Consider the following 25,659-nt stretch of genomic DNA (forward strand, 5'->3'; position numbering starts at 1 on the left):
GAGGATGGCTGATGCTAGTCAAAAATGAGAACAGTAAGAGTGATACGGTTGTGTTTCAACAACCCAACTCCTCATATTAGATCTGTGCTAAATGAGAAAGATGTATGGGGCAGACAGGGAAAGCAAGATATCTGGGCTTTATAACAGTAAGAGTGAAATTGCTTCTCTGTAACAAGCCTAAATCACTTTGGTCTTTTTAAAAGATTATACTGAAACCAGCATAATACCTACCAGTAAATCAGATCATTCATTTTACATATAGCAGGAATGCTATGTAAGTAAGTTAAACTACTTATGTAAGTTAAACTACTTTTATCTTTTTATTGTTAATGTATTTTTGCTGAAATATAGACGATCTCTTCTGACTGACTTCTACAGGTTTAAATAACATTGCAACTCCAGTGAAAACATTTTTATGGAGTCACTGTCAGCTAATTAGGCCTTTAGATGGTTTAGATGGTAATGGGATCATGGGAGTCATTGTATTTTTGGTAATTGTCAAAAAAACCCCAAACTACATTCATAAGAAAGTTATAAATATGTGTGACAGCTTATTATGACTGAATTCCAGCTCTGAAGGAGCAAAAAGACGCTTTCTGCTCCCAAGACAAACAAACATCAGTACGCACATACACAAGCACCTGAGATGCTTATCAAAAACCCTAGAAGAAATAAGAGTTTTTGGCTGTATTTATGGCCTAGTGATACTTCAAATACTGTCTACTGACTAAGCATAATGGAAGAAAGAGAACAAAGACCAGCAAGCCAACCACAGTCCATATCTTCCACTTGTTTCTTTTTGATTAATCGCCTTTTCTTGCGAACTGCTAAATTAAAACATTCTCAGTGTAACACTTGCCTGGGTATGTAACCAAGATGACAGAGCAGCAGCCCAATTTTGCCAGCTAGATTTCAAGGAAATGTCTGTATTGCAGTATCAGTCAGTTGGGCTCAATTCCACTTGGAAGAGTAGGTACTCACTTTTACTCGTAGATAGACATGCCTGAGCCTGAATTCCTCCCTAGGTCCACGATCCAACTAACAAAGATTTAAGACTGACCTTCAACTTTACTTTCAGTGAACACTGTATGTTCAGTTGGACTGCAGAATCTGTATTCCCCACCTGCTTTGGCACCAGAATTAGCTTCAAAATAGATGCTTTGCCTCAGGAAAAAGCTGTCCTTCAGTACTTGACATAGGATGTATGTGAAGGGAGTCCCACAGTACCTAATAAGGAGCTCTACTGCTTGTTGCATTTACTTTTTTATTACAGCACATTTTTTGGAGTTGAATGGATAGCAGATCCACAGGTCATCATTTTAGGTCAGCAACTTCCCCTGGCTGCAGTGAAGAAGATGTGGCAGAAAAAATCCTGCAGTCCCATCCTCTGGTAGAACACTTAGGAAATCCCTTAGCTCCAGTTCCATTGCAACAATTGATAAAGTTTCTGCTCAGAGCAGGGGAAGAAATATTGTTTAGGTATTTTGAGTTTAAGACACAGAAAAAGCCCCACAGCATTAACAATGTAATTATTAAATAAAGTCATCAAATTATTTAAATATTGCAACCGGAATTAAATTTGAGACATAGTCATTTGAGCGCATATACAACTATGTGAAATCTAAAAAGTAAACTGAAATTATGACTTCAGTAAAAACTTCTGTCTTGACTCATTAGGTCTACACGTCTGCTCTAATATTTCACGTTTTGTATGAAATGCAAAGCAATTATTAGTACCCTAACTCAACACTATTTGTTAAACTGGATGCTTTGCAAGAAGCTTCTTAGACCAAGTTCTGTAATGTTACATTCTTAAGCAATTACAGCAGTTACTGCATGAAAATAAACCCAAAGAAAAACTGCTAGCACCAGAAACTAGAACTTTATGATAAAGCACGGCAATCTGTGCTGCACAATGCAATCCAATCCCACAATGTTGTTCTTCTCAGGCATTCCAATGGCACACTTTTAACAATATATGTGCTTTATTTACTATTCCTCATTTGTAAAAACAATCACACTGGCCCCTCAGCTACACACAATATGATTAACTTCTTACAAATATGTAATAGTAGGACTACAGAACTACTAGGGTGGATTTCTCTACTTCTAGTATTAACACACTCTTTTTTACACTCAATGACCTAATCATCAATACACACTTAAGCCTCCTCTGTTATCGACAGCAACCTATTACATAAGAACTATAAAGTCATTTAGCTTAGAAAAAAAACTAATCACAATTAGTTCTGTTTAGCAGGTTTCTTAATGGTGTCCATTCTTGACCTATACAGAAAGAGTATGATTACAACAACTTACCTGTTTTCGATACAAAATGAATGCCATGATTTTTATGAGGTTACACTACTTTCATTGCAGAATTCTGTGCTAATGACTAGAAAGTATGCTAAACAGCATTAGCTTTAACTAAAGAAAAAGACCCCCTTTTTTTCCAAATTATTGTACCAGTAGTCATTAGTCTGAACAGTTATTAAGAAAATTAGCTGATGTACAAAGCCTTCTGGAGTTGAGTTACAACCAGTTGATTTACCTTTGAGTGATGAAATAAGAACAGGGCAGTCATTTCCAGTAAGTCTAGTTCTCTTGCAAAGTTCAGGAAGCAGCTTCTTCCACCACAGAGCCTAACCCACAAAACCCCATAGCAAAAGTGTAAATCAACAAGGACTGCAATTAGAGTATGAAAGACCTGCTAAAAATACCCTGAACTGAGCTCAGATGTGTACAAATACAGGTCAGTTATTATGAACCCAATAATTAGTTTATATAATGGTTTGAAATGCAGTGATTTTACTTATGCTGTGTTTTTCAATCTTCAGGGCGACTTTTCTCTGCTAAAAAATCTTTACACAGTGTCCTCCACAGCTCTATAGAAAAAAGTTTAGAAGACAAAAAAAATCACATAATTAGCAATACCAATGCAGTCTGAGATGATGTTTTTCCCTTCAGAACAGCTCCATGGAAAGTGGTGGCATTGCTTTGTCTCCTGACCTGACTTGTCTCATTCCAACAATTTAGAAGTAAATTAGGCTTTGTGCACAATTTTGTAGATAAGAATGGACAGAAGGAAAGGGATTTCTTTCCTCCTTTAAAACTTGGCAACTATTTTCTTTCACTTGTGTTCAGATTCAGTACTGCAGCCTCGCATTCTACTCTAATGTGGAAAAAAACACAGAACCTTTTTTAAGATCAGAATAAAGAGCTCAAATCTGGTTCTGAATAGAGTTCTAGTACATCCTTCTGCTAGAGATCACCTTTGCTGACTCCGGTCAGCAGAGCTGCATACAATTAATTGTCCCAGTCACTGTACTGGGAAATGGAAATAAACTCCTGCATTCCTGGAACACTAGAATAAAATCTGTTCAAACACTAAAAATATATAGAGACCTAATGGGAAAATGGGACATAAGAACATAATCTTTCCACTAGTGTATTGGTAGCATTCTGGTTGCTAGAAGGTCAGAAGATGTCACTAGAACACAGATAGAACATATTTAAATGCAATTTTATTCGGAGGACCATGTTTCCTTATCAGTTAGCTTAGTAGTAAGATTTTATATTATAAACACTGACAAACAATTTAGAACATAGTCAGTTAGTGAGAAGCTAGGTAGCTTTTCATTTACAGTAGAAAAAGGTCATATCGCTCTCTTTTTCTGAGGCATTTTTCCATGTAAAAAACACAATGCTTTAAGTTTACTATAATGAATAGAGTAAGTGACAAAAGAAACTGGAGGAAAAAATATTCCATTCCATTACATTACTGGGGACTGAGTAAAGGAATTAAAATGCCAAGGAAGAGGTTGAAGGCAAGCTAAGGAATTTACTTTGTCTGAAAGCTAGGCAATGTGATCCATCCAGAGTCCCTCTGTACATACAGAATTTCAGTTAGGGAAAAAAAACCCAAAACAATAGTGAATAACTGTATTGATAGTAGCCCACCTGACTGTCACCTTTCAGCTCATGCTGAGCGTAGAACACAGCTGCATCAGGACACCTTCTGAGAAGCTGGTCGATGGCTTCCTCATACTTGCCCAGACGGGTACTGCTGAGGACACGGATGGTGAGGCCAACATTGTCAGCTTCTGTCAGGGGCTCCAAAATAGGCAGAGCTGATGCTATATTGATTGACTGACTACATAAAAGAGACTGAAGACAAGAAGAGAAAGTATTGTTTGGATTTAAGACAAATGTTGCAAAAAAATGCTAACCATAACCTTAGAACAGAAGTCCTTACTTGTTGGAATAATCCTGAATTAATACTTCCCTTAATAAATATTGCTGAAAACTGAGAAAGCAAGTTTAGAGTAGATGCAAATGAAAATATTGCTATCAGCGGAACTCTTAAGTATTTTTTTCCTCCCATCATTTCAGTTGCCCTTTTATCTTGACTTGGATAACTTAGGGGGGAAGAAGAAGGAGACTCACTGGAGAAAGTTGTTCATACAAACATGAACATCTGTAGAATTAATTTAAGATATAAAGCAGTAAGACGTAATACCTGTTTCATACCTGTAGTCTTGAGATGTCTCCATGGTAATCTTTGTCAGATGAACAACCCACTGACATTATAGAAGTTACCCATGGGACAATCAACCCAAAATGATGACAGGAGTTTATCTATACAAGACAGAACCAAGTTGCAATAAAAGAAACCTTTCTATTAGTGACAGTTCCATAGGAAACTTACAGTGAGTAAAGAAAATTTTAATCTCAAATACCATAATTTAGAAGAGCACGTACCCTTTCTTGTCTGGATTGTATAATTTAATAACAAACAATAATAATAACAACCCAAATAAACTGGAAACTTCTATTTAGTTCTGTATTTCAGCTTTCCTGTTTGTAATTCTTTAGAATTCATTATTCACACAATTTTCTCATCTAGTTAGCTTTGTAAAATTGTAAATAATCCACCTGAAAAATTCCCTTTTTTTTCATTTTAACCCTAATTTCTATCCACAGCTGAAATTCCTGCTAGAAGTATATTTGCAAATGTCCCCAAGGAGCAGGACTGGCCAAAGACAGAAATACTGATTTGTAACTGCACACCACCTTATTTGATTTCAGACTTGCTTCTTTTAAGAGATAAACTGTCTAGAATTAAAGTATTAAGGATGGTACTAGGATAGATCTTGGAAGAACACTGCAGTCCCAAAACTTCCTCTGTGTGGTTCACAACTTACTAGATCCTCTGTTGTTTTCAATGGCTTAGTTTCGGGAAGCTGCTTCCTTGATATTCTCCAAACATACTGAGAAGTAACCCTCAATAGGAGTTCCTGAAGTATTTCTTCCTGAGACGACACTACAAGAAGAGCTTCCCAGAAATCCACCAGGAGCTGGGGAATAGTGTTTTCACTACTATTACACAGCATCTAAGAACAAAAATGACAGAAGACAGCAAGTTAGACTATGGTGATTTTTAGTAGCAAAAGTTAGAAAAGAGGAACAGTTTTTCACTTTTACTAGAAGCGCAATTCTGAATCCTTTTTTGTCTTGTGATTCTATGTAATACACTGATATGCAAAGTAAAAAGTTCATTAAGTGATTTTAAGGTAATCAATTCAGACCAACAGACTTGATTTTTCAAGATTTACTCCACTGCCAGAAATGTCAGTACAACTGGCAGCAAGTATTTACAGACTGCTAATGAGGAGGATTTTTACATATGTCAACAGACAAGTAGGTGTTTTCAGAAGAAGCCTCTATAGTCCATGATAAGATCTACTGTGTAGCTCAGCTAGTATCATGGTAGGACTCACAAGGAAGATGTTTTAAGATCTGCTGTGCCAGCAAAAAGGATTTTTACTTGGTTTCCAAATGGTTTTAAACAACACTTGTTCTAATTGGAACTTCATGACTTGCTCTTTTTGATACAAGTCTTCACAGTAAACAGATACAGTAAAGACTGCAGCACATGTACACTGACGAACACGTTTTAACCCAAGTGTTGCTATTCATTGTAGATAAAAGAAAAAAGGTTTGTCTATTCCCAGCTTAAAGAAAGCAAGCTTCAGGGACACTAAAAAAACTATTAGTATTTCTTCTTAAAACTGCAGACACTTTTCTTTCACCAGTTTATACAGTTCATCAGAACATGATATACCTTCAATTTAAGCCCGATTCTTTAGATGCTCTAAAGATTTATTTAAAAGGAGCTTATGGAATTAATTTATCTAAGTTCTGTTACACTTCAGTGGCCTTAGGAAGCTCTATCACTAGGAAGCCACTGAAAGGGCTCTGAGATCAGGGTATTTTCCATTCAAATGATAGGGTAAAAGCAAAGAACTTAATGGATTTTTTTTTTCCCCCCCACTTAACCACTGTTTTGTTCCAGAAGGTCACCTATCATGACTAGAATATCTCCAACCCTCATCTCCCTCTCTCTGCAGAAATGCTGAAATGTAAGTGAAGGAGCAACTGAGGCTGTTTTTCTTTCCCACAATAATGTCACTATGAAAAAAACAGAAGCAAAAACATGATCACCAGCCAACCTTGAAAAAGGTATCTGCTTCTTCTAGTTCAATTTTCCGGTTCTCATGTAAAGCCACAGTGGCAGCCACCAATAAACCAGGCTGCATCTCCTTCAGGTGAACAGCAAACTCAGTTGGCATAACAATTCCTTCCTTACGCTGATGCAGGAGTCGTGGTTGCCCAATGAAGCCACAAGCCAGTGTTGTCTACAAACATAATTAGATATAAATAAGGTAAAGAATTCAATATATGGATGATTCTACTCAGTAAACTCAGTATTTCCTCAGGTAGTGAAATTTAGATGGAAGCAGTCAGGGAAGAAAGTAAATCCTTTCTGCAATTCAGAGTAGCTCTCCAGAAACAGAGATCCAAACCACATTTTGGAGCAACAAGTCCTGAAAAACAGGCCCTGTGCCTAAACACTGAAAGTAATATGCTGTTGAAAGATAGAGTTAGTGAGCACATAAAATGGATTTCACAAAGAAATCCAAGACATTTTAATATACAGGGTGGTTTGAAAAATCACTGGCTGACTTTTCAAGAGGCTACTTTGCTACATTTCAGTAGACTACTTTGCTAAAGTGTGATTTTTATTTTGAAAATACCCCTGAAACAATGATCAAAATGTGCTGCACTTTGTGCACCAAGAAGCTATCTTAAGTCATATGAGTGCTTTTGAAGGTGAGTGTAACAAAATACTATTCCCATTTTAAAGACAGTGGAAAAATAATGGCTAAGTAAATTAAATTAATTACACAAGAAATATATGACAGACCTAGAAGAAAAGTTCAGATTAGCTATCTGAAAGTGCTTCTTTTTTCCTACTTTGAAATAAAAAGATTTTTTAAAGGTGAAGTGCAGTGGAACATATTTTATAGATCAGATTAGAAAGAAAGAAAACCCAACCAAAAACTCTGAAACCAAAGTCACCTTATTCTCAAAATAACATTAATGCACTGTATGTTTGTTCACAACATGGCAATTTCATTTGATAGTGCTGCAAAAGCCGACGATGCTGAATATAATTTTTGAAACAGCTCCCCACAGTTCCTACCTTGCAACTCAAAACCAACTAACTTTAAAAACTCTGAAGGACTTCTTCCACCAAAGCATGATATCTAACTTTGAAACAGCTACCCATTTATTTCAAAAGTGTTTAGATTCCCAGTATCCCACTATAAGAAGAAGTCTCTGTTTCCAACTCTATCACCTTTGAATATTCCACAGTCTTGAACAAACTCAACAAGAAGTAATTACAGACTGGTCACACACATGTGCACATCTATTAAAGAGACAGCTCCACTAACATTTTTGCCCCCAGTGATGAGGAATTCTTACTTTGACAGCTCTGAAATAGGTTCTGATCTGGTCTCAATAAGAGTTATGTGCTTTGATTCCATATAAGATATATAACAGTATACAGAAACTTCAGTTTGTGAGCACAATGGACAAATATTCTTTCAAGATCAATTTTATAAGGGCTGTTTGAATACAGATGGTGTTTTGATGGTAATATTAATTTCAGGTGAAGAGGTGTAGAAATGCTACTATACAATCCTCCCATGCAGCTGAAGAGCTGAAGAGCACTGGCAGAGTTGGTTCCAACCCAGTAAAACAACATCTAATTGATCGAGAATTAAGAGCACCAAAATTTATTAAAAAACTTTTTATAAAAATAAGCTTGTTTTGTAAGTCTTTGCCAAGACAAGAATTACCTACCTGCAGGGTAACCTCTACAGTCCCAATGTATGTCAGCCCCCCATTCTACTGTTACTGCAGACACTGAGTGGAGCCTACAAAGCATATCAGGAGGAAGTGGAATGACCGGAAGTTTCCTTTACTGTAAAATGCAACTACAAGTCAAACTATTGACTTGGACTTTGTAAAGCATGATTGGCTCATGTTCTTGGCATACTTTACCTCCTTACAGGAGTCCATTTCCTGTTCATACATTGTTAGGTCTCCCATTTTCAGAGCCAAGAAAGCCTTAGTAAGTGTCAGGACTGCTGATGGCATCATCTTTTCTACTTTCTGAAGATACTTCACAGCTCTCAAAGGACATATGTTTCTCATGCTGGGACTGCAAAGGATGTGAGGCAGCTGCACCGGGTCCGCAAGATAGAATATCTGGAGAACTTTATTTCCTGATTCCTATTGAAATAAAAGTCATTTGACAGCTCAGACCTCTTCAGATACTCATTCTTCTATGGCATATTAAAATAGTGCAGTTCTGTTGTTTTGTTTTTTGTGACTGGTTTGTATTTTTTTAAAATGGACAAGTTCAGTTTAGCGATCAAATCACAGCGCCTTTCCTGCCACTCTACTGCTAATAGTAAAGGATTGCTAACTGGTAGTGATTCAACCCATATTTTGGCATGCTAAGAAGAACATCTACCACCAAAATGAATTGTTTTTAGCAATCTTTACAATTTACCTGTGATCAAAGAAACAGTTTGTTTTGCTACAGAAATGAGAGATGACAGAAATTTGAGGCAAGGCTTTCTTAAAACAGAAGTGTCTCTGTGCAAGTGGGAACCAGATGATAGCAACATGCATCATGATAGCCAAACCTGTAAGATGTTGCTTGAACACAGTCCAAAGCATCACAGGTGCTGTTTGCTATTCAACAAAAATGGGAAAATAAAAATAACGTGAAAAAGAATAACTGTAAAACTAAAAAAAAGCAGTTCAGCATTTTCAAAGGGAAAGTGATTAATATTTGACACACAATTCTTAAAATCAGAACTAAATTAGCAGATTACAAATAAATCAACTTTTTTCTACCTTACTTAATTCTTCATTTGAGTCTTCATTAAGAGAATGAGTTAAGTAAAATATAAATCCTTTCGCATATGTCTGCATTTCATCACCTTCTGAAACTAGTCTCTTTAAAACTTCAGTCATGGATAAACCTGACATTCTGTAGTATGGCAAAGCAAGGTGGTAATCCTTTGTGTCAAACCTGAAGGAAATAGAGAGGAACGAAAAAAAATAGCAAAACAACTAAGGGCAATGCTTTTGCCATCACTGTAAGAATTAAAACTACATCAAACTAAGTCGCAGGCACATCAGTTATCTGCATATATTGTTCATGTTCAACATAGTTCCATTGAGTTCAATATAATTCTGAGTACTTAAATTCTGTTCAATGGCAATAAAGACAACCAGCTACTGAAGAGAGGACTAGGTTAGGCTGGTTTTGTAAAACACAAAAGTTTGTATTAAATACACAGTACTAATGCAAAATAGCAAAGAATTATGGATTTTCATTTTAAGGTTACACTACTGGAAACACAGCTCACCTATGCCACTTTGACATCTAAAACATACCTGCTGTAGCAGTCTCCTAAGAAGGCACAACTTTCTCTGAATGCTTTTAGAAGATCTTCCTTCTCATCTGATTTAAAGAAATGAGGGTCCATCATAGCTGCTCTGACCAGTAAGTGAGCCTCACTTAGAAGATGGATGCAGCTCTCAGTTTTAACATTTTCGTAAGTTCTACTATAATCTACCTAGAACAGACACAGGATATACTTAGGCTCCTGACAAAAATTAAGAATATACAGGAACAATTCTAATGAGGACAGCAGCCATTTGAAACAGGATTATGGGCTACTCAGAAGAAATACATTACACTACATTCAGCAAATTCAGAGATTAATTAACAATACTTATTTTTAGTTAGCAAACAACAAAAGCAGGAGTTGGGCAATACCATTTCTCTGTAAAGCTGAATTGTTGAAACAGTGTTTATAATATATAAATTCCAACCAGGCTCTGACTCAGAATTTGTTCTGGATTTGATGCTTTCAGTCTTTCTGGAACTAAAGAAAAGAGTTGAGTTGTCAGCGTTGAAACAAACATTATGCAACCAAATAACCCCCACTCACTTTGTAATTCAAATGCATAAATAGGTATATTTGCAGAGTAGTAAGTGCTGGAGAGTTAAGCTGTGAATTTATGTCATACTGGCTAATAACAGAACGGGGATAGGCATGTTCATAGAACAGAGTCATCATCAGAAGTGTCCACTACATCTTCTCCTGTGCTTAACACCAGGGAGTATCAGGAATCATAGAATCATCAAATGGCTTGGCTTGGACCTTAAAGATCATCTAGTTCTATCCCCCATGTCATAGGCATGGGATGCCACCCACTGAACCAGTCAGATAGCCCAGGGCCTTATCCAACCAGACCTTGAACAGTTAAGTAATTTAAATTAGCTGTTTAATCTCCTATAAGGACTTAGCGGATGTTTGTCCCTGCAGCTCTGTCCAAGCGTTTGACAAGACATAGCATAAAGAGGTATCAGAATGCTTTTATTCTAAAATGTTGGCTCCATCTGTAAGGCCTTAAGGTTAAAAACACTGTAGGAAAACGGACTCTTTTTGTTCTGGTTTTTAATTTTATTTTAACTGTACAGATGTAAAGGTGTTTACATCTTTATTTTAAAATGATGGTGCTACATAGCTTAGTATTGTCCAACCTACTTTCTTTACAGAAGGCAAAAAGTATATCTTCTGCAAATGCCAATTAGAGTATGTGAAATAACACAATTGGCAGAAAATGTGCTTTATACAAGAAAACTACAGTATTTTGAATACTTATTTCTCCTGACAGGTTTCTCCTTTTCTTCTTCTGAATAATGTCTGCTCTAGACTTTAAGAAATACTGGTTCAAATAACTCTTCAATCAACTAAAGCTGTCCCACCCTTGTTAATTAACTTAAACTGACTTTAAATGTGGTTTCTGAATAGTTGTTTAGAATAGCTGCTTAGCTGTTTATGAAAAGCCTTCAAAAATGGAAAGGGAATAGCAGTTGCCATGGAAACCCATAAAAGTCACATATGCCTCTGGCTATACACATGCTACAACAGTAACTTGGGGCTAAATCTGATCCAACTTCTGTCATGGATAACTACAGTGATGTTTGCAACTTTCTCAGAAAGAACCCTTAGCCAGGTAGACACTTAAGATAAGACATTTAATTTTGTACTGCAACATATTTGTAACCTGTAGCTTTGGCATTACATATTTTTGGTACTCTACGTTTTTAGTCCAGATAAATATTTTTTCAATTCTCATGAGAAATTCTTAGTAATGTTATTTTAACATGTTGCTGATTTCCAGCATTTGTGGCTTTATGCTCATTTCTTCTATGTCAATAAATACAACACAATTGGGAAAAAAAGCTTGATTGCTCTCCTCAGTCACTGAGAAGGCAAATATTTCTAATGAGTTTTTCAACAGAAGAACCACTCCTAAATTGCAATATCCACAAGTTCAGCACTGTACACAGAGCTATAAGTACCATCTCCCTAAAAGACACAAATCCTTACAGCATCCTTCTTGTAGGCTTTCTTCTTTCAGTAATATCTTCTGTGTCTGCCTTAGTCAAAAGAATTATATGGTTTTTGAAATGACAGATAGCTCTTGGTCCTATAAAAAGCTGCATTCTTAATGTACAGACATCGAGTGTGACAGGTGGACAAGCCTACAAAGGAAAGTGACTGTTTTGTAATTTCACTTGGTATGTACATTGAGTTTTTAAATAAATCAGAAAAAAAACAAGTAAGCTTTGTACAATGATCTGACATTAAAAACATTCACTGACTTTCCTAACTTTGAGTGCTTCAGTTAAGCAAGAATAAAAAATACTCATAAATGCCTAACAAGAATCATTTAATAGTGAGTGAAAAAAAAAATTTCATTCTTCAAAGTATCTGCACAGTTTCAGCTGTTTCTCAAAATAATTGAGTCTGAGGTAGATGCCTAACATGGAAAACTTTATCCTGAACAGTTTGAATTTGGCGAAGTTTTAAAGGACTGCCTGCTTATAATTCAATTGCTTATAAAAAGCTATTACCGATAGAAGTATTATATTTGCTTGCCTACTGTTACCTTACACAGCCAGTATTATTTCCCTGATTTGTTCTATATGCACTTTTCATGTAAAACATATGCTGTTACCTATAGTGGACCAAAAAACTGAAAAATGCAACCTCATTTGCATAGAAATGTTCTAAATTTACAGCTTTAAAAAGACAAAATACTACACTTACAAATTAACATACAGTGAAACAAGACAACAAAACATTATAGGTGTAACCTGCTTTTCGAAGACACCTCAACATTTCTTGAAGGAGGTGGAGGCCTACAGTAGTGATCTGGAGGATCTAGACTGTCCTGGGCTAATGAGACCCAGAAAGAGGCAGGTCTAAAACTGGCTTTAAAAAACAGCAGGAAAAATGGTAATAGCAAATAATAAAAATAACCATAACACTTCCAACTCCACGTTGGGGTAGGGACATCCATGAGGGAACTGGCCCATGAAGGACTCCCACCAGCGCAGGGATGCCCCTGAGGGACTGTAGCCCATGGAGGGGTCCATGCCAGAGTGGGTGGGCACGCTGTGGATGGCAAGCTGCAGCACGGAAATGTGTAGGACTGCAGCCTTTACACCTCTCCAAAACTCCTACAGATACAGAAAGGGTGTCAGTTGACTGACTGGAGGAACTGCAACGGATTTCAATGTAACCCGCAATGAAAACACAGAAAGCTGAGACTGGAGACTGGACAGGAGAGACTGTGTCATGTGCTGGTATTTGCTATCCAGAGCAAAGAATACATGTTTGGCTCTTGAAAATTTTATAAAACTTCTGCTGGCCTATGGTTTCTTTATGTCTGCTGTCTACATGCTCAGAAGAAATCCTTAAATGCTATCTTAAAATAAACCTCTGTCTATCCTTCCTACTACATTTATTAATGTGTATCACAACCTTTAAATTCAATAGATTTTTACTGATAAGCAATTTAAGGAAGGTGAAAAGTTTAGACCTCCAAGTGGCAAAAGCCCTCCTTCAAAAAACATGCCCTAAGTATCTGGTAGCAGACTTCTTTGCCTACATGCCTCTTAGAAAAACTGGTTTATCAAGGACACCTAAGAGAGAGAAACAGACTATGCAGAAGAGCATGGAATTTAGTTTAAAAATAAGTGTTTTTATAGCTTTTCATGTTTTTGAAAACATTCTACTAATGGTCTACAATTTTATATGGCAATAACAGGTTGTTTCATTGAGATATCTGCAGGCCACCAAAATACAATACGTCATTCATTTTGGATATTATTATATTGGTTCAGCCACCAGAAACTAACAGGATTTCAAAATATAAGTCAACTAAGTGCCATACCCCCATTCCATTAGTGAGATAATGAGAGGTGTACCTTCACAGTCGTGTCGATATAGGGATCCTCACCACGAGCTGCTGCTGCACTGCATCGCACTGTGAAGCACTGCAGGCTCTGACTAGAGCAAAAGAAGAAAACACAACAATGAAGGAAAGAAATTAAGATTTGAAAAAATCAAGTAGCCAAGACTACAGTGAATCAGCTGTTTTTCCTTTGAAGAAATGGGCTTAAAAGCCCAAGCAGTAGGGTATGACAAACTACCACATGAGCCTGCCTTGAGATTTCCAGGAGGCTATGAAGGATGTATCAGAGGAAAAAAAAAAAAAAAAAAAAAAAAAAAATGGGCAGCAGCATAGAGAAACAGTCATACTAGCAGTAAAACCATAAACACAGTACCTTGTAATGACATGCAGGAACTGTGGAGTGAGGACTGCCTGCTCTGACTTCTCTGAATATTGGTAAGTAGAAATTAGCTCTACTAACTTTCCAATGGAGTAGAGATATCCAACATAAGGTAAAGAGAAAAAGCAGAAGAGACTCAGAAGTTTTCTCTTGTTCTCAGTTTCCTCATAGGCTGTTGTAGAAATTCCTAGATGTAACAATGAGAAAGGCATTTTATATACTTCATAAATAAAACCCTGGCAATTCCATTCCAAGCATGATGTGTAATAGAATCAAACATGCCCAAGTTGCAGACTAGTTTTCTTAGAAGCTTGTAAAAAGAAGTTCTATATGAAGCTCAGTGCATATGTCAAAAGCTTCTATGACATGTTATCTCATTTGGAGGCATTTTCACAAAAATTTAGATTTAGCACCTAGTGAAGAAATTCAGTAGTTCTAACAGCATTAGAGAGTCCTAAAGTCACTACAGTTATGCATCCATGAACTGAAAGCCTGATTTTAGACAATTACTTTTAAATTGGAATGAATACTTATCCGGAGCTGCAGCTCACAAAAAAAAAAAAGGTCATTATTTATGGGGAGGAAAGGCTGGAAATGGCAGAATTTATTAGGATGCCACTTTAGCAGGTAACAGCTGCGTTTGAATTCTACAAACCCTCTTGTCAAAGCCTGTAAATCACACAAGAGTGTAAGACAGCAAGTGGTTCATTCTTTTCAGTCAGCTGCAGTCAAATGAGGCATTGCTACTTAGCAGACAGTAAACCATCTCAAACTGAGTGAGCAGTCAATATAAGTCAAGGGCCAACCATGTCCTGGGATGCATCAGGCCCAGCATTGCTGGGGGTCAGGGATGGGATTGTCCCACTCTGCTCTGCACTTGGGGCAGCATTATCTCGATAGAGTCCTGGGGGCAGTTTGGGGCACTACAATACAAGAACGATATAAACCTGTTAGAGAAGAGACTAAGGGAGTGCTGCAAAGATGGTGAAGAGTCTGGGGGGGAGGCTAAAGGAGGAGGGCATTTGGTTTGTTCAGCCTGGAGGAGACTGAGGAGAGGCCTAAGAGCATTCTATGTCCAGTTCCTGAGGGAATGGCATGAAGCTATGACAGGGAGGTTTAGATTGGGTATTAGGAAAAGGTTTTTCCCCAGAGGGTGGTCAGGCACTGGCACAGGCTCCCCAAGGCAGGGGTCATGGCCCAAACCTGCCAGAGCTCAAGGAGCATTTGGAAAATGTTCTCAGGCACTCGGTGGGACTCTTGGGGTTCTCCTGCGCAGGGCCAGGTGTTGGATTCAATGATCCTTGTGAGTCCCTTCCAACTCAGGACATTCTATGATACTACAAAATCTGACTGCTAACATACAGCATTAAATTCTTCCATGGGTCTTTTGGAGCTTGAGTTAGCGAACCCCTAAAATCTGCATTAATTCCTTCCAGTTTTAATTAAGGCCCTTCAGAAAGGTAACCAATACCTTAGTAATTATTAAGGTTTACTACTCTGATTTCCTCAGCTGGCTAAGTGGCAGTCTAGTATTCTGCAAAACTAAGGAGAATTTTATTAACTCTGTAAAGAGTGACTGTTTTGCAACTCAAAATTTATCAACAAAGAACTGATAAAAACTGATTTAGTCACACTTTTGGTGTGTTGAATTGGTATTTTAGTGCAAGGTTTATGTAGAACTTGGAGAAATTATGACTTTTTTGTTAACAGCAGCTCAGTTTAAATTGCTGAAAAGGGACAAAGTATCTGAATTTAAAAACAAATCATACGGAAATCACACGGTGTATGAAACAGGATACACAAAGAAGCTCTCTCCTTTCATAAGTCTCCTGTGACACAGTCCATTATGCATTCATGCATATCCATATACCTGTCTGGTATACAGGAAGCAGTTGAACAGAGTGCAACTTTGTCTCTTCACAAAACCCAAAAGGCGACTGGTCGGGTGCAAAACGTCTAGGAAAAAAAGTCCGAAATAACACGGGACTGCAGTGAGAAATGACGATGATATATGTTGGACAAGTAAACAGCACTGCTACAAGAGGCACAGCTCATGTTTTAACACTTAACAACAATGCACACTCCTACTACCAATGCCATTAGCACAGCAATGCCAAGAAGCACATGGCACACCTAGATAGAACTCCACATATTGAGATCCTCTCTGCTTGTCTGCAAAATGCACGTCAAAGTTTGACATCACTGAAGAAATCCCGCAATTGATTTTGACCCCAATTTAACCTTTTTTTTCCTCTTTCTTTTTAGTCTACTGAGCTATTGGAACATCATGCCACCTCTAATACTATTTTTATACAATTATGTGTCATCCTTTTCCCTGTTTTGCTTTGGAATTCACTGTTGGACCCTGACATCCATTCTTCCTCAGCTTTTGATAGAAATTTTGATGAAAGAGGAAGACTAAATAAGCTTCCTGAAGAAGGGACGTGGAGAGGCAGGTGCTGAACTTGTCTGCCTGGGATCCTGGGACAAGACACCTGGGAAAGGCTCGAAGCTGTGCCAGGAAAGGTTCAGACTCGATGTGAAGAAGTATTTTCTTAGCAAGATTGGTGAAAAACTGAAAAGGCTTCCTAGAGAGGTGGTTGATGCCCTAGACCTGTCCCTGTTTAAGAGGCATATGGACTGTGCCCTTAATAATGCGCTTTAATAGTGGCTCACCCCAAAAGTAGTCAGGCAGTTGCACTAGATGATTGCTGCAGATCCCTTCCAAGTGAAATATTCCAAGATACTAAAGAACGGGCTTTCTTTGGTGTCAAAAGAAACACCAAACGTTATAAAAACCCCAGGAGTTAAAATATCAGGAGTTTCCTTTCAGAAAGACAAAACACACAACTCAGTTTGGTTTTTTGTAGTAAATTAACCCATAAAAGGGAAAATATGTCTGTAATACCTGAAAAGCAGATACCGCACTTGGAAGTGCTTTGTGTCTTCTGTAGGTAACTCTGTGGATTCCAGTGTGATGGGTATCTCACATAGCTTACTTTCTTCCCCAAGCAGTTCCACTGGCTTCTGACATATGATGAACTCATCCAATTCAAGCTGTAAAGGATCTGTTGAAGTACTTTCATCTTTCACACCTAAGCAATGAAAATGCTACCTTAATTGTTCAAACCATTCCACATGGTAGTAAGAAAATGGTATGACAATATAAACTAAATACTCCAGTTACATCTACCCTGCTAGCACTGGCTTCAACCACAAGATTTTGAAAACAGCCTCAACAGTCTGAATACTTAAGAGTCAAGATTTCTGTAAAAAAAAAACCCAAACAGGTAAACTGTTCATTAGAAGGTGAGTCAAAGGCAAATGGCCACAAGTGGCTGGTCATCAAAAAGTGTTGACATTTGGCTGAAGAGGTTTTGAGAAGGCAAAGGCAGCTATGACAGGAAGTTGTATTATCTTTAACTCACTTAAGTCCTGGAAAGCAAATCCTATTAACACTCAGAAAGTAACTGGAACTTTTCTATGTAGTTTTTAGCAGTAAAAAAAATAGGGGCAGGATGCCATTATCTGAGGAAAGACCCATCTTCTCAGTGAAGAGCATTACATTTATATTGTCCCTATCTGAAAAGTCTTATTTACCTTTAAATTTTTTCTAGGTACAGTTTCCATTTCTAAACAACCATCCTTTTGAGTTTCTTCAATTACAAAGAAAGGACCTTCCTAAGGTTTGTTGGTGTTGATCTGATAAATAAACTTTTGGAGAAGTGGGAATTGATAATTGATTATATACAAATTGATGTCTTGCAATACATGGGAATGAAACCTGAGTACATCTATTTCCGGGATTTCTAGAATTCTAAGGTAAGCCCCGGAATAAGATAAAGGACCGAAAAAGGAGAATTTCTTGATTATGGCAGGTTCTGAGCCTGAAAGTTAAAAAAGTACGTAGGCATCACAACAGAAACATTCTTAATTGTGTTAGCCAGTTCTTTAGGCAGTGACACCAATAGAATAATTTTTCTGAGCACAGCACACTAAACTAATAGCACTTTAACTTGGCCCATTATGGCACCCTAAAACAGGGACCTAACTGTGTGACTGCAGAGGCTGCACAATCCTCTAAGTGTGCAGCATGATGGCATATTTGTTTGAAATTTGAAATGTCACCTCCAGCTGAAGGATGGTACAACTTTTCATGCTTTAGACTATTTAGCTGATAGTCAGTGATAGGACAATCTGGAAATATTTTCTGAAGGGCAAAGACCTTGTCCAAGACTACTTTCAGAACAACAGGAATCAATAAGCAGATTCTTAGAGATTTAAAAAAAAAATAAATTAAATTATTTCAGCACCTACCTCCATCCACAGCCTTTTCTGGTGCACTGACTGACTGAGCACATTGCTCTGTCCTGTCTGCCCTCTGCTGGACCAGTTCCAGTTTCAGCATTAGAACATCCAGCTCTGTTGTTACAGCTATATGTCTGGCACAAAACGCAACTTCAGCAGGAATGAGGTTATTAATGTGCAAAATTAAGGAGCGTTCAAAATCTAACACAGTCAAATTCTCATTTATGACCCGGTATTTCAAACAGAACATGACTAGTTTATTCTTGCAGCCCACAAGAAGATCTCCATTCACAGGACAACACGAAATGCACAGTGGAGGATCTGAAAGTGGCATTTCAACAACTGACATCTGTTCTTTTAAGGTTTCACAGTATGACTCTTCCATCTTGTGACCAACCATCCGAACACACACGCGAGAACTCCCTGCAGACATGCATCTCCAGTTCATATATGCTCTTAGGAAAGTTGCTTTGCTTTTTTCTTCAATTGTCACCAGATAGTCTCCTTAAAAGAAAGCAGTTATACATCATGAAAAAACAGATGACAGTTTCTTTACCTGCTGTAGTGTGCTACAAAGAACATCTTCAAGGCTCAACTCTTAAAAAAAATTCCAAAAACAGTTTTCACCATTTTTTCTCTAACTGAATACAAAGCACAAATTTCTTTGCTGGGTGGCACACACTTCTCACACCACTAAAAGCAAGGACTTACATATGTAGGTCCAGAGTAACTCCTATGTAAATCCTCTCTATAAATTGTGATTGCATACAAGGTTCCCCCCACCCCCCCGCCTTCTTATATCCATTAATGAGGAGATGTTTTGTTCTCCACAGACCATGGAAAGCAATAGACAGACCACCCACTCCGTGCTCTAAAAACAAACAAAACACCAACAACAACAACCAAAAAACGCAAAACAAAAACACCGAAACAACCCCCAAAAGCAGGGGAGGGAGCACAGACCGCAACCGAGCCGTAGGTAGACGACGAAGGGAGGAGATGCGGCTTCCACCCTCCCTGCAGGCCCCAAGCGTGCCGGCGCTGGGACCGGCCCGCGTTTCCCAGCCCAGCCCGCTCTAGGAGGCGCGCCCCACCTCCGGCTCGGGAGCAGCCGGAGAAAGGGGCTGAGGGGGAGGCGGGTGGAAGGGCCAGGCCCTGCTGCCGCGGCGGAACCCGAGCAGCTTTGTTCGCCTCCCGGAGCCCCCCATCCCCGCCCGACGGAGCTCCAGGGCCGCTCCACGTACTCGAGCCTGACGGGTCCCCGGCCTCTGCAGCCGACCACTCACGGACCCAGCCATGGCCGGGACTGACCTGTCGAGCTGTGCGCCATGCGCAGCACCGGACCCAGCGTGGCGAAGGAGCCCAGGGCCTCGCAGCGGCCCTGTTCGTGCACGGCGAACACCTCCACCTTGCAGCTGGCCGCCGTGCTGGCCACGAACAGCACGTCTTGGCCGCAGCAGAAGTGCGACGGTTCTTGCTTGCAGGGCACTACTCGCTGTGACCCGAACGGGTGCAAATTGTACAGCTGCACCATGGTCCCGAAAAGTTCCGCTGCAGCAGCGGAGGGAGCACCCGCAGCCTCCCGGGGCGGCGCCCTCCACTTCCGCGGTGGGCAGAGCCGCCTCCGGGCGGCGCTGTGCGGGGGCGGCTGCGGCCGGCAGTGTGCGGCTGCCGCGGGACAGGTACTCTCCTACCTGTCCGTAGGTAGGAGGTTCCGTGTGCGTGGCCTTGGCGTGTTTCCACTGCAGAGTGAGCACCCCCGGAACCTTCCGTCACGGCAGAGTAGCGCTGTACACTAGTGCAGCTCTTGAGTGGGAAGAGCAACTGGAAGTGATTGTTGAGGTGTGAGATGGACTGGGAACGGTGGCTCGTAAATGGAAGACCTTGATGACGGGTGTTTGGTCGGTGGTTTGTGTGCGGAACAGCTTTCACTTGGGCACGGCTTGGAGCCGCTACCGCCGGCAGGAGCGTGCCTAATGCATTAGGCTACTGAAACCTGGGCTCTTCCAGTCTCCCAGCGTCAAAAATAGAAACTTTTTTGTATTTAAATACAGCAGTTCTTTCTTAATAACAACAAAAAAAAAATTAACACCCAACCCAACAACCCACCCCAAAAAGCCTAGTTATTTCACAGAATATTCCCAAGTAGAAGGGATCCACAAGGATCACTTGAGTCCAACTCATAGCTGAATGGCCTATATGGGAATTGAAACCACAACCCTGGTATTATTATTGTTAGCACCGTGCTCTAACCAGTTGGGTCAGCACTTTTTACACAAAGCCAAGTGTCCTATGATAGAGCTGCTTCTATGTGTCTCTAAAGCTCTATTCATGTGAGCATACTAGTAAAGGATATTTGATTTTTTTTACTACGCTAATGTAGGAAGGTAAAAATTACTATGCTCTTTTAAAGCAGGTAACAGATCAGCCAGTCTCAAACTGTCCTTCCTTCATGAATACACACATTAATAGTGAAGAAAAAAAAAGCAGCAGTATAATCTTTGGAACTTTATTTGGAAGCACATTTGAAAACAAACAAGGTTCTGCAGTTTTTTGGGTTTTTTTTTTTTGTAAACAGATTTTTCCAGGCTTTAGTTTTCTCAATATTCATCTCCTTCTTCAGCCTCTGCTTCTACTGAGTCTAGGCCAACTTCTTCATAATCTTTCTCAAGGGCAGCCAGGTCTTCCCGGGCTTCGGAAAATTCACCTTCCTCCATCCCCTCCCCAACATACCAATGCACAAAGGCACGCTTAGTATACATGAGATCGAATTTGTGGTCGAGCCGAGCCCATGCTTCTGCAATAGCAGTTGTGTTACTCAACATACACACAGCCCGCTGCACCTTGGCAAGATCAGCACCTGGCACCACAGTTGGAGGCTGGTAGTTAATGCCCACCTTCAAGAAAACAAATGAGAACTTTCCTTAAGAATACTAAGGCTTAAATGCTCATTTCTCTTAATCAAAAATCACCATGATTACAAATAAATTAAAGAGCTTAGAGTTATTTTACACTTTATCAAAGTATTTAACAGGGATATGACAACACTGTAGCGTGACTGTCACCTCTGAAGATTACACAATTCCTAATCATTTAGATATTGAGCACTTAAAAAGCTACATACCTTGAATCCAGTTGGGCACCAATCCACAAACTGAATGGTACGTTTAGTCTTGATAGTGGCAATGGCTGCATTGACATCTTTGGGTACAACATCGCCTCTGTACAGCATGCAGCAGGCCATGTACTTGCCATGGCGAGGGTCGCATTTGACCATCTGGTTGGCTGGTTCAAAGCAAGCGTGGGTAATTTCAGCCACAGATAACTGCTCATGATATGCTTTTTCAGCAGAGATGATAGGGGCATATGTTACCAAGGGGAAATGGATTCGTGGGTATGGAACCAGGTTAGTTTGAAATTCTGTCAGGTCTACATTGAGGGCTCCATCAAAACGCAGTGAGGCTGTGATGGATGAAACAATTTGCCCAATTAATCGGTTTAAATTGGTGTAAGTAGGACGGCCAATATCCAGATTACGACGACATATATCATAAATGGCTTCATTATCTACCATAAAGGCACAGTCTGAATGCTCTAATGTTGTGTGGGTAGTTAGAATTGAGTTGTAGGGTTCCACTACAGCAGTGGAAACTTGTGGCGCTGGATAAATCGCGAACTCCAGTTTAGATTTCTTGCCATAGTCAACAGACAGCCTTTCCATGAGCAGTGATGCAAACCCTGAACCAGTGCCTCCTCCAAAACTATGAAAGATAAGGAAGCCTTGCAGCCCTGTGCACAGGTCAGCCTAGAACAAGGTGTGAAAAAATTGGAGAAAAAAGTTATTGATGGTTTTGGAGTAGTAAGTATTAAAATAATAATTCAAAAGCATCTCTGTCATACATTTGATATTATAACATTGTTACAAAAAACAAAACAGTGTTCTTCAAAGGTCCTGGTTTAACTGATTGAATTTTTATTTAAAGGGGGGGTAGGTAAGGCCAGGAAATAAAAGGTTTATTTTGTTTTGAACAATTAACTATGCACAAAATTCTTAACGAAAAAACAGCAAACCATCAGTATAGCTAGCTATAGAGCTGTATCAATTATTTCAAATACTAACTTGTAACATGAATCCTTACCAGTTTGCGAATGCGGTCTAGCACTAGATCAACAATTTCTTTTCCAATGGTATAATGGCCTCTGGCATAATTATTGGCTGCATCCTCTTTCCCAGTAATGAGCTGCTCAGGATGGAATAACTGCCTATATGTGCCTGTACGTACTTCATCTACAAAAAAACCCAAAATACCACATCATAAATTTGATCAGTTCTTTGTGTGTGTTTAGTGACTACACACGAAGACCACATGTCAAAAGCGTGTAGACAGCATCTCCGACTACATGCAGCTTGTCTGACTAGTCTAAAAAGTTGGCACAACTTCTGCCCCTTTGTTTCAGAGTAAACATCAGGCACACACAAATTAAATGTGTACTCAAGGAACAACACAGAGATCACTCAGAAAACTACATTACAGGTACAGACATGATAACAGCACTGAAACAAAACTCTGTATGCAGTGCAGTGCAGCAGTCTGGAAAGATGATCCAGACTACAAAAAAGTTCTCTCGTTCTCCAGATATTGTTACCTGTACACCATTATTTAATTTCTTTCAAATAACAATAACTGCAAATGTCAAAACAGCATCTAAATACACATTTTAAACTCTAGAGTGCTCTAAACAAACAAAAAAAAAGACACTAGGGAATCCTTAAAGGATTCTCACTTTTTCACTTAAGACCTTTACTGTTGGGTACATACCAACTACGGTTGGCTCTAGGTCTACAAACACTGCTCTCGGAACATGTTTACCAGCTCCCGTCTCACTGAAGAAAGTGTTAAATGAATCATCTCCACGTCCCATAGTATTATCACTAGGCACTTGACCATCAGGCTGGATCCCGTGTTCAAGACAATACAATTCCCAACATGCATTGCCAATCTGAACACCAGCCTGACCAACGTGGATGGATATGCATTCACGCTGCAAAGTAAAAAGAGAATGATAATGAGATGTGGAGCTACCCGCCTGTGGGTTGTACTTTCCACGATCTTTCTCTGCTGCAATGTTCCCTGGTTACTCTTAAATGACAATTTAAGAGAACAAGTTGTCTCCTGCTGGCAAGACGCTACTCACCTTTGCTGACCTGCACTGACTGTGAATATTGGAAGACCCTAAAGACAACATAGTCTCTATGAACACATGAGTGAATACAAATTCATTACCCCTTACAATGCTGCATATATATTTCATATTTAATATACCTAGTCTATTTTTCACCTTCTTTTAGTTTTTGGAAGACCTCTTTATATAATATCCCCACAATTTTCTTGACTTGTCACCAGACCATGTACCAGGTAACTGTTGCAAGAATCCTTCCTGCACAGAACCATTCAGTACCTTTTCCTTTATAATAAACATGCCAGTATCTAGGCCCTAGCAATTACTACGTATTTTCCCCCTATATGTTCCTATGTGAAATCATCTTAAGAGTCACAATTAAATGTAATATGCCCCCTTTAAGCTAGCTCCTTTGATTCTAAGTGACCATGCCATATATGCTTAATCTTCCAATACCTGAATTGCCTTACACCTGAGGGAAATAAGGTGGTTTTCTAGTTTACTGTTAAGGGTGTATCTAGAAAAAAAGCAGAGGTGGACAAGAAAAAGCAAGGTGCCCGGGCTGCTTTCCCTTTTCCTCGGTAGCTTCATCAAATCCCGCAGTCTCCCGCAGACCCGTCACGAGATTCGCGCCGCCCGCCGAGCCCCCTCACCGCCGCCGGCCACACCTCTTCCTCTGATTGGCTAGGCCCAGAGAGCGGCTCCCGGCGCGCGCCGCCTGCCCCGTCCCTCGTCGCCTGTGGAGCACGCGCTGCGCCTTCTACGGCTTCACGCGCCAAGGCGGCTCAAAACCGGCATATAGATCCGGCCGGCGGCCACCATGCTCTGTCCCGCTATCTGCCCGCCGCCCGATGGAGGTTTCAGTTTCTTCCCTCGCCTCTTAGCGCGGGAGGTGCCTGCTCCGAATAGACTTCCCTTGCACATAATCTTGTCTTGCTAGCTATCGGCCGATTTCTATGCCTCGCCTCCCCTGAGGCGAGGCATAAAAATTCCCTATTAAGCTTTCACACTAATTTCTCTCCTTCTCCCCAACCCTTCTGCCTTAGAGCTACCGCGGGGACTTCAGGCAGAGACTGCCTGTGAGTTCTGCCGCAGCACGTGCAGTCAGGAACTCTCCTGAAATGCAACAGAAGCAGTCCCAAACGCTCTCCCCCGCCCCGCAGCCACAAGGATCCCGTCTCCCAAATGCCCCTTCTCCCCCCGCAGCCGCAAAGATCCCGTCTCCCACCATGGTGCCTCGCTAAGGTGACGAACTCCGACTGCGCCACAACACGACCGTCGCTGAGACCGACCAGAACCAACTGCCGACCGTTAACCGCCTCGAACCCCTCGCCTCAGGTGCAGGCTCCCATTGGCCATTACCCGCGCGGACTGGGCGCGAGGGAAGGTGTCTGATTGGCCGGTTAGGGGGAAGGCTGGCGCGGGCAGGGGCGCGTCAGGAGGCGGGGCTTGGACGGGGCGCGCGTGTCCTGTCCTCTCGAGGCGGGAGACAAGGGCGGTGCTGCCGGGACTGCGCTGCGAAGGCCTGTGGTAAGAACGGCGTGGTGACGCAGTGCCAAGCTGTTTTCATATGTCAGCGTGATCTATGCTAAGTATGGTGATACAGAAGTACTACTTCCTGTAATCTCTCCTGCTAATAAAAGGAATCAGACCTGCTTTCCCGAGGGGAGCTTTATTTAATAGAAAAACAGAGCCACTCTGTGAGTAGTGAGCACATTTTCCATTCCCTGCTTTTGACTAGACAGATTCACTTTGTCACTTCTGGAAATTGTGTGATTAACTCCTCAAACCAGCCGAGGAAGGGGGAAGAGACAGGTGCCTTTTTGCTTACATGCTCAGAGTGAAATATTACTCAAATAAAGTGCCAAATAAAGAAATCCATTGCTCTTGAAATATAACAATACCAGGGTATTCCAAAGAAATAGGTCAAAATATAATCTTCACCCCTTTGAAGATTAGTGTTATTTACAGTTTTTGTAAGACAAGAAGAAAGATTCCTTGTTGATTTTTCAGGATACTGGAAGACCAATGAGATAACGGACAGAACCTTTTTTAGAAGGTTGTTGTTTATTTTCCTGAAGAATACA

The 25,659-nt window shown here is 40.1% G+C and overlaps 2 protein-coding genes across 7 annotated transcripts; both read right to left on the reverse strand.

The window, feature by feature from the left end:
- Positions 1-1,250: 1,250 nt before the first annotated feature.
- Positions 1,251-20,246, reverse strand: HPS3 (HPS3 biogenesis of lysosomal organelles complex 2 subunit 1). Of its 6 annotated transcripts, none has more exons than XR_015274570.1 (17): positions 19,703-20,221; positions 18,401-18,895; positions 16,992-17,178; positions 15,954-16,039; positions 14,078-14,270; positions 13,718-13,799; positions 11,832-11,986; positions 10,208-10,316; positions 9,823-10,004; positions 9,277-9,454; positions 8,413-8,643; positions 6,513-6,698; positions 5,205-5,393; positions 4,520-4,638; positions 3,961-4,167; positions 2,552-2,642; positions 1,251-1,447 (listed from the first exon to the last, which is right to left on the reverse strand). XR_015274570.1 is itself a non-coding variant. In XM_023932697.2 (17 exons), the coding sequence occupies exons 1-17, from the start codon at positions 19,923-19,925 to the stop codon at positions 1,320-1,322; spliced, it is 3,030 nt and encodes a 1,009-aa protein (XP_023788465.1). In that variant the 5' UTR covers positions 19,926-20,246; the 3' UTR covers positions 1,251-1,319. The 6 variants fall into 6 exon arrangements, 5 of the variants coding, with proteins under 5 accessions (XP_023788465.1, XP_086700295.1, XP_086700294.1 ...); XM_023932697.2 differs by having other exon boundaries at positions 4,531-4,638; positions 19,703-20,246; XM_086844168.1 differs by lacking the exon at positions 1,251-1,447 and having other exon boundaries at positions 2,552-2,885; positions 4,531-4,638.
- A 640-nt stretch (positions 20,247-20,886) lies between these two features.
- LOC111933232 (tubulin alpha-3 chain) lies at positions 20,887-24,875 on the reverse strand. Its single transcript, XM_023932692.2, has 5 exons — positions 24,801-24,875; positions 23,212-23,434; positions 22,531-22,679; positions 21,516-22,196; positions 20,887-21,288 (listed from the first exon to the last, which is right to left on the reverse strand). Exons 1-5 carry the CDS (start codon positions 24,801-24,803, stop codon positions 20,992-20,994), a joined length of 1,353 nt encoding a protein of 450 aa, XP_023788460.1. The 5' UTR covers positions 24,804-24,875; the 3' UTR covers positions 20,887-20,991.
- Positions 24,876-25,659: the final 784 nt, after the last annotated feature.

This window comes from Cyanistes caeruleus, chromosome 10 (genome assembly GCF_971803275.1).
Source record: "Cyanistes caeruleus chromosome 10, bCyaCae1.hap1.1, whole genome shotgun sequence".
NCBI lineage: Eukaryota > Metazoa > Chordata > Aves > Passeriformes > Paridae > Cyanistes > Cyanistes caeruleus.

Coding starts and splice junctions, on each gene's coding strand:
- HPS3 (XM_023932697.2), bottom strand. CDS start 19,925: ATGGTGCAGCTGTACAATTTGCACCCGTTCGGGTCACAGCGAGTAGTG. Junction 18,896..19,702: donor CATGGCGCACAGCTCGACAG/GTCAGTCCCGGC, acceptor CTTTCTTTTAAG/GAGACTATCTGGTGACAATT. Junction 10,317..11,831: donor AAGCCTACAAGAAGGATGCT/GTAAGGATTTGT, acceptor TCTTTTCTTTAG/TTCCAGAAAGACTGAAAGCA.
- LOC111933232 (XM_023932692.2), bottom strand. Junction 22,680..23,211: donor CCTAGAGCCAACCGTAGTTG/GTATGTACCCAA, acceptor GTTTTTTTGTAG/ATGAAGTACGTACAGGCACA. Junction 22,197..22,530: donor TAGACCGCATTCGCAAACTG/GTAAGGATTCAT, acceptor ACCTTGTTCTAG/GCTGACCTGTGCACAGGGCT.